Source organism: Cryptotermes secundus, unplaced genomic scaffold (genome assembly GCF_002891405.2).
Source record: "Cryptotermes secundus unplaced genomic scaffold, Csec_1.0 scaffold178, whole genome shotgun sequence".
Taxonomy (NCBI): domain Eukaryota; kingdom Metazoa; phylum Arthropoda; class Insecta; order Blattodea; family Kalotermitidae; genus Cryptotermes; species Cryptotermes secundus.
The window spans coordinates 236,906-245,760 of NW_019728499.1; the positions used below are offsets into that span (position 1 = coordinate 236,906).

An 8,855-nucleotide genomic window follows, 5' to 3' on the forward strand; every position below is an offset into this window, starting at 1 on the left:
CATTGGGACTATCCACTAAGAGGAACCTGAATATTTTACCTGGACGGTTTTAACTTTAATTTTAACATTAACGACCCGCTTTATGGGTGATATTTTAAATGTAAATGGGATACCCGCACTCGGGGTACTGGATGTTGTTGTGTTTTACGCTCCGATACGTGTAACATCTTCCACAAAAAACTGTATATTGTGATTGTTGAGCAGTGCAAGTGTTTCCATGTTTTTGTTGTGGATGCCTCTGATGATGGCTCTTTGTGAGCCGAAACATGTAAGGCAAATGTGAGAAAATGGTGACAAGAATATATATTGTTACACTCGACGGAGGTTCTATTGATAATTGGTGATTGATAGTGTAACGGACCAAAATGAAACAATTCAAAATTTATAAGATTATTTTGTGTGGGTAAGCAGGAAAGATAATAGGTATTGGTACTAGTATGAGCTTAACTTTTATCACTTTCCTAATCAACAGCTGGACATGTTTTACAATCGAGCAAAAGCATTTTATAAGCCTCATTTTTTTTTCATTCCATCTGTCATCCAGTCTTTCTGTATCAGTCACATTCTGCTAGACTTCTAACAAAATGTTGTATCAGGACTTTTATGCTGCAAGGTCTAAGCCATTCCTTGGTATATGTAATCTTGTTGTTTCCAATTTATAGTTTTTATACACACACAAATTCCAGGTGATGGCCTATTTATATATAGTACTGAATTGACAGAAAGACAAAGGGAAACACATTCATAGCTAATAAGATCTAAAAGTTTGTGATGATGGTAAATTGTTACAACTAACATTATCCATCATCTTGTCTGTTCTTAAAAAAAACCATCTAATTTCTATTAAAAACACGTTTCGGGAACTGGAATCTGATGGGGACAGATTCCAGTTCCCGAAACGTTGTGTTTTTAATAGAAATTAGGCGGTTTTTTTTAAGAACAGAAAAGATGATGGATAATGTACAGCAACATATTAATTGTAACATTCATAGCTAATTGTAAAATAAGGCCCCAGCATTTACTGTACTACAACAGACACCAGTGTATCTGGGAGGTCTTGTGACCGGCCAATTCGATCAAGGTTTTCCGTGGTTTTCCTTGGTCCCAGAGCAAATGCTGAGTTGGTACCCAAATTCCACGTTGCACTGCATGCTTCACATGCAGCCCCCCCCCCAATAGTAACATCATGAAACTTATTATACTATAACTACACAAGAATGACATGTCTTATATCATGTATAATGATCCATGGACACGAAATAAATGAAATGAAAGAGAAAAAGCAGGGCAGCGGTGAATGGAGCTGCCTGACCTTGACCGGGATACATTGAACTTCACTGTATCAGCAGAAATGTTAAGATTTGTCTAAAAATCATGTTTTCATCCTGCACAGTAGTACATGGCAGGGTTTTGGTAATTATCATCTCGCTGCTGCAATACATAAAAACCTGTAGGATGACCAGTCTGTGGACCAAGATTTGAATATGGACTGCTACTACCTTATTACATCATGGTCTTCATTTTAAATGGCGATACCATCATTTGTTAAAATTCCACTTCATTTTGACATAGGCCAGTGATAAGTTATTAATTTTGTCCCAGTATCATCTTACCCATATTTTAATTAAATAAACCCACTGAATAAGGTGTTACATATCAAATGTAATGATCATGTAGCATTCATTGGCTGGTATAAGAGGACAACAGAATTCAGAGAATTTGAATGGATTGGTAGGAAAGGATAACAGGACAATTTCAAATGAATTAGAATCAAGTTGCATTATAAAGTAAGTTTAATTAGAATCAAGTTGCATTATAAAGTAAGTTTAATTAGAATCAAGTTGCATTAAAAAATAAGTTTAATATAAGTTATCTTATGCAGGTACAAGTGTCATATTGTTCTTCAAGTGTCAAAAGATTTGGTTCCATTTCCATTCTGGTGAGATTCTGTGTGCATCTGAAAAAGAAAAATCCACTGTTAATGTAAAGTAAAAGGAATGTCTCAAAGTGTATACAATAGTTTACTCTACCTTTAATATAAAATTCTCAAGCTGAAGTATATTATTGATCAAATAAATTAATAATAAACAGGCCTCATTGCTCAACAAAACATATAATCTTGCTCACAAGTCTTCTTACACTTGGGTACTATGATCGTTGGTTATGTATGATGCTTCTATATATTATAGACTAAAAATATAATTAAAAAAATATGTGATGCCATACTTGCACAAGTGAGTCTTTGGTTGTTCAATGGCATGGTATAAAATTGGCTGAGAAGCTATGACAGACATTAGACACTGAGCAGACGTGGTCTTGAAATGCAAGTCATTGTTATTTAAAAGCACTATCACCACAAGAGAAAACCCAGAAAAAATGAGTTGGAATAGTGAGAAACCATGCAAAGCCAAGTATCAAAGCAGACTCTTGTCAAATATGGGTTTACAGCATGACCACTATATCAACCAGGACATGCCGAATTTTGTTCAAGCCACTCCACTGTCCTACAGAATATTAAAGATTATGATGGCATTACCCACCTCTTTTTGCTGTGGATGATGATTTGCCAGCTTTGCTGAAACCCTTTCTTTGTGTTGTTTCATTTGGTTGTTCTGCAGCTGGAACCGTAAATTGCCAGTCTGTTGGTGCCCACATCCGAGGAAGCCTCGGGCGATCTGTATCTGCAATTTGTTATCTCATCTTAGTACATAGGCCATATTTCATATAACGCAAACTTGCAGACAAAAGATTTTTTTTTGTTTTATAAATCCAATTTCATTTAAAATTCTGCTATTGTAACACATGGAGAAATGGAATACATAATTAATAAAAAGAAAAAATTCTAGCCACCCAAGGGAGTAAAAATATGAAGAACTATGGAAACCAAGAAATAATTTCTGATTAAAGTGAGCAGGAAAATTTACTGTTTTTTCTGATCATATTTTGAATAGATAAGTGATGGTTTTCCAGTTTACAATTGCTATCTCATCTTTTAGAGGGCCTGACCGTAATACTAGTGGTGTACTACTGGCACTGGAAAAATATGAAGGGATTTTCAGTAAGGAAATGGGTGACACAAATTATGATTTGGGAAATTTAACTTAAGAAGCTAAATAATATGCAAGTTAAACAAGAGAACAGTAACAGATTAAAATGGAAACCTGGTACACAGCATTGAAGAATACAGACAATAATAGGGATATGAATAGGAATTGGAAAAGTATTAGAAAACTTCAGCCAAACACAGTCTGGATTACTACAGATTAAAACAGAATAAATCAAGGTTCAATGAAATGCACACAATTTCAAGGACTGCCGAATTAAGTCAAATGCAGGTAAATAATGTATGATATGAAACTACTAAAACTTTCAGAAAGAAAGAATAAGGGAAGACCAAAGACAGAATTAATGAACTTGAAACTAAATATAACAAAAATAATATTAGAGGAATGGTCAAAAAGTCTTGATAAATACGAGAAGAATACAAGCCCAGATACCGCTATGTACAATGTCCCTTGCATTCCAGGTGCAAAGACAGTTTATTTATGATGAAGGATCCTTCAGCATTCTCCACTAGCATAATAAAGAATAAACAATTCACCATACTCACTGTTCATATGTGAGGTTGGGGAGGCAGTGGAGTTTAACCTGTAATAATACCATAGAATTCTACATAATACTAACGACATGCCTTAAACTAGATCTAGTAAGACTGATAAGGAGTTTGATCAATTTTTAGCCAATTTCTCTGCACAAATATTTAGTGTATTAGATGTACAGCTTCATGAATATTTTCAACCCTTCAAGCATGATCAGGGCTAGAACCAACCTCTACAAGGTGACTTCTTTCCATACTACCATTTCTCAGGTTCAAGTTATGATACGCAAAATGGAAGACCTGTGGTGCCAATGAGCGCTAGAGTGATTAATAAAAACTGTTTCATATACATACATGAGAATGATGGTCAGACAGAGACCAGAATTTGGAAACATTTTGAAGATCACGATGAGAACACATTTTCACTAATAGACCTGTATTATCATGGTAATGACAGTGTATGACACTAGCCCCAATATCTTGTACCACTTGGAAGTTGGCATTTATGGTAATGGAGGCTGCTGGCCAAAAAGAAATGTAGTATGGTCAGAAAGAGGGAGAGAGACTTTGCTGACAAGCTGATTCATGCTAATAATGCCAATTAGCATGACTCCCATGCCCACAACTGAAAGTCAGCTTTTAACTGTCATGTGGGACAAAGCTTTAACATGTTTGACCACAAGTTAGAGGTTACAAAGTTATTAAATTCAGTGGCTAAAATTATCGGAAAGAAATAGGATTTACTATTTTATGTATAACTTACTTGCTTACTCATGGAGCTGAGCCCTTCTGGAGGTACTGCCAATTCTGCAGCTATTCAAGAAGTTCCCAGCATTTTATGGAACCCGAAGGTTCATCACCGTGTTGACAACAGCCCTCCACTGGTCCCTATCATGAGCCAGATATATCCAATCCATACCATCCCATCCTCTCTCTCTAAGATCCATTTTAATATTGTCCACCCACCTACGCTTTGGTCTTCCCTTATTTTATGTATAATAAACATGTAATTTAAAATCAAGTATATAAATAGCAGTGATTGGTTTAAAAATGCATCTACCCGACATGTAAGTTGGACTGCTACACTTGTATTTGGGGACTGACCACTGTAGCAACTAGGGATTGATACATTAACTTGACAACTAAGTATTTCTGACTGTCCCATTTTTGTACTATTTCATAAAGAAAATGCACTGAACATTATCGAAGGAAGCTAATGGGATCATTGATTGAAATATTGAAATATAAATGAAAATTATATGTGGAAATTGTTAAATGATGATGCATGTAGCAAAAATTTCCTTTTAGTTTAATTGTGTTCCTAAAACAACGTAACAATGGATTTTTTAAAATCAAGGATCAGCTGATATGCTACCATTTGAAAGAAGTTACAGAGTGAACATATTTTTATTGCTTATTGCTGCTACCTAAAAGGTTATTTACACATCCAAATAGCCACAGTGATGATCCTACAATATTGGAAATGGTGATATCAGATCAGTAGTATAGACATAAAATAATAAAATTGTTCTTCTCACTGTTATTGCAATGGTCTATCCAACTAATCATGGAAATCAGACCAAGAGGGCTAGCATTAAAATTGTTTCATGTATGGCTGTTCCATGAAGTACCCATGAAAGAACAGCAATACTGTCTCTTTTATCACTTAGTAGGCAGATTACATGTATTGTTGCATTAACCTTTACTGTCCAAGAGCAGGGGATTTAAATATCTTACTACTATGGCACTAGTGGCTGGATTTAACTAGGGATAATGGTCTTGCATTGAAAACAACACAACATACTGGCGACAAAGGCTAACCATTTCACTGCCAACCTGACGGCTTCATTCAACGAAGCTGTATAATGATTTAAATAATGAAAATAATACAAGGGTTAAATGTATCACAAATATATTTTGTAAACATTACTATCACATAATTATGTAATGCTGTTCTAAACACTGCATTTATTTTAACAAACGAAGACAGCATAGAAAACTTACTTGATACAGGTGCAACAGTCATCCTGTGGTGCCCATTCATAGTAGATGATGGGCAGTAGTTATTTGGATCTCTCCTTTGTATGCTGATTTTATGTGGATTCAGGTATTGCACCACTCCTTGGAACATTATTTGTTGCATAATTTTCTTCTGAAGACGTGAATCTGCATGACATAAATCCCGCCACTTTTTGCTGACCACAGCTGCAGACAGAAGAGTCCTGGAATCTAGCATCCTGCAATCAAATATTGAAATTGGTTACCATTTCAGACTATATTAGTAGAAGTTAACATAACTTTGTATTCAGGATGGTTTCAGATGTCACTGAAGGTAAATTTAAATTTGGAACAGTGTTACATTTTATGTCTATGCATTAACCACATTCTAAGTTATAAGATTTAATATTAGTGGCTCCTCTGTACTTGACTGATGTATTTAATTTTGGTTCACAACAGGTGATCTGAATTTGAACTCTGCAGACTGTGCTAACAAATTCTGGTATGTTTACTGACTCAAGTAATTTAATGTGATACATTAGTTACTATTAAAAGGTCTTAAGTTCTAAATGAAACTTTATACCCCATTTATTAAATCAGCATTGCCACATCACTTAACAGTCCAACTTCAAGTTAATGATGTCTCAATATTAACTGCATTGAAAAATGTTTCAAGCAAATTCACTGAATTACAAGGAGAAATACTTCATATGATTTTACACTTTTAACAACACTGTCTTGTGTCTATTAAAGAAATTATTGGCAAGCATCAATTTCTTGTGTTAGGAGAATAAAAAGTGATGAAATATTCAAAGCCATAAACATTTTAAAGTTCAAATTTGGGAAACTATGTCTTTTCACACATATCTCACATAAATGTAGCCCTCTTCTGCTTTTACAATTGGAAATTAGCACCTCCTGCTCTCCCAAGATTTAAATTGGGTAATAAGAGTTTGTGTGTGGCTCTGGGCCATTTGATACATTAATATAAATCTCCTAGTGTCAGAAATCAAAGACTGGTAGTCTAGTCCATATCATTTTACTGACTAAGCCATTATGATTCATAGGTCAAGGGGCTAAGAAATTTAAATTTTAAATCCCTATGGCTACTGCTAATAAAAAAAAATAAGGAGCACAACACCAGCTTACTGTTTTATATTGCACAGAATTGTAGCAGTCCCAACAAATTGTACATTTCAAGAAACAAAATGGCCTATAAAAATTTAATAGTAAACCAGAGCCAAATCAAATGTTGAAAACTGCGACTGTAATAATGATCTTAAAACACTGAGAGGGGGGAAATGTTTGAATTGAGTTTGCATTCCTCACATCATTCTTTGGGCTAAACCTAAGGATAAGTTAACAAAGTTGCCCCTGTAATTTACTAAGTAACACTACGCCATGAAGGTATATGGGGGAGTGGTTTTCTTGCCCTTGGCACTAGTTGGAGGTGAGTGACCAGCTTCACGCCCCAACCGCTTTATCCCAGGGGAAAGAGCCCCGGTATCTATTGGATAGGAAGTTTTGTGGATCCCAATGCCGGTCTGAACGACATGGAAAATGAAAAGTCTTAACCCCACGAACCCTCGTTCGTCCACCCAGTAGCTAGTCACTATCCCGGATCATAATAATAGAAATGTATTTCACATACAGATATGCATAAAGCTTAAACATTTCCAATATTGGTAAAATTATCTACAGAGCAGGAGTTAGGAGTTAATCTTTTAATACAGGCTTGAATGCTTTCATATCATGATTTAAGCTTTTAACTGTAGGTTGAAAATAATTATTTCCGTTTTCCACCACAAACGATAACTAGCATAATAATAGTTATAAGTTTGCTGGCCGAAGTATATTAAATTTCTCTACAAGATACCCTGCTTTTAGCATGCCATTTAAATTACTTTCTTTTGGATGTTAAACATTTTATACGTTACAGTGATGTATACAGTTTCAGCTAAGAGACTGTATATTCGGAAACTAAAATTTAAATTCATCCATTTCAGATACGAAAGCACCAACTAGACAAATATGAATCACAACGACATATTTTTTACCTGATAATCATGATGCCGATTTCCTCCGGTAGTTCTCCAACTATATCCACAAGTTTGTCTGATAACATAGCATGCAGCCCAACTGGAAACACCATCCACGAATTGAATGATTCCATCTTCTCCAAATGCCCACTTGCAATTATCGAAACCAAAAAGAAGAAAATGTTCCAGACACAACAAACTGCACTTGACTTCCACCCACGAAATAACCTTCAGATGCTTCAGATCAGGGGGTGGCAACTCAATGCTATTGGCGGGCAACACAGCCAGCGTGACGTCATAAAGCATCACTGCTGCCGCGGTGGCCAGCTGCAATTCTCTTAACAAAAGATGCTGCAGCCCGTGCCGAGGGCTCGGTCGGTAAGAAGGTATGCTATCATACCACCTGCCCTGTCGGTTACAAAGTATGCTATTATACCACCAGCATTTTTTTTACTGCTCCCTCCCAAAAAATTGCTGGTTCACACATATTAATAATTGATGTAAGTGAAATGTTCTTATTTTACAGGCACTGGTGAGAAACTTTCTCCCGATAAATAATGTTGCAACCTGATATCTTGTACTGCAGAGGTTCTTACTCCGTTGTGTGTTTTCTGTTTTCAAACTGAGTTTAATATCATTTAACTCATTCCCTCCACATGGTTTTGAGCGAAGTGATATTAAACTCAGTTCGAAAACAGAAAACACACAACAGAGTAAGAACCTCTGCAGTACAAGACATCAGGTTGCAACATTATTTATCGGGAGAAAGTTTCTCACCAGTGCCTGTAAAATAAGAACATTTCACTTACATCAATTATTAATATGTGTGAACCAGCAATTTTTTGGGAGGGAGCNTCCTATTCCAGTTTCCACCCCCTGCTTCAGATCGCTTCCGATTCTGAAACCTAACTCTTCTAACGATGCTAATGACCGCTAATGACGGTGTCGCAATCGGCTGTAATCAGTCACAACGGTCGCAACTCAATGCTATTGGCGGGCAACATAGTCAGCGTGACGTCATGAAGGATCACTGCTGCCGCAGTGGCCAGCGAACACCCTCTCTTGATACAGATTGGCTGCAGCCAGTGCCGAGGGCTCGATCGATAAGAAAGTATGCTATCATTCCACCTGCCCTGTCGGTAAGAAAGTATGCTAACATAGCACCAGCATTAGTGTACTGCTCCCTCCCAAAAAATCACTGGTTCGCACGGATAGCTAGA

At 36.2% G+C, this 8,855-nt stretch overlaps 1 protein-coding gene across 2 annotated transcripts; it reads right to left on the reverse strand.

The window, feature by feature from the left end:
* Positions 1-1,775: 1,775 nt before the first annotated feature.
* LOC111865166 lies at positions 1,776-7,896 on the reverse strand. Of its 2 annotated transcripts, XR_002842934.2 has the most exons (5): positions 7,654-7,896; positions 5,603-5,835; positions 3,611-3,648; positions 2,541-2,681; positions 1,776-1,957 (listed from the first exon to the last, which is right to left on the reverse strand). XR_002842934.2 is itself a non-coding variant. In XM_023852950.2 (4 exons), exons 1-4 carry the CDS (start codon positions 7,767-7,769, stop codon positions 1,911-1,913), a joined length of 537 nt encoding a protein of 178 aa, XP_023708718.1. In that variant the 5' UTR covers positions 7,770-7,891; the 3' UTR covers positions 1,842-1,910. The 2 variants fall into 2 exon arrangements, 1 of the variants encoding a protein (XP_023708718.1); XM_023852950.2 differs by lacking the exon at positions 3,611-3,648 and having other exon boundaries at positions 1,842-1,957; positions 7,654-7,891.
* Between the last annotated feature and the right edge of the window lie 959 nt (positions 7,897-8,855).

Coding starts and splice junctions, on each gene's coding strand:
- LOC111865166 (XM_023852950.2), bottom strand. CDS start 7,769: ATGGAATCATTCAATTCGTGGATGGTGTTTCCAGTTGGGCTGCATGCT. Junction 5,836..7,653: donor ATCGGCATCATGATTATCAG/GTAAAAAATATG, acceptor ATTTGATTGCAG/GATGCTAGATTCCAGGACTC. Junction 2,682..5,602: donor GACTGTTGCACCTGTATCAA/GTAAGTTTTCTA, acceptor AACAAATTGCAG/ATACAGATCGCCCGAGGCTT.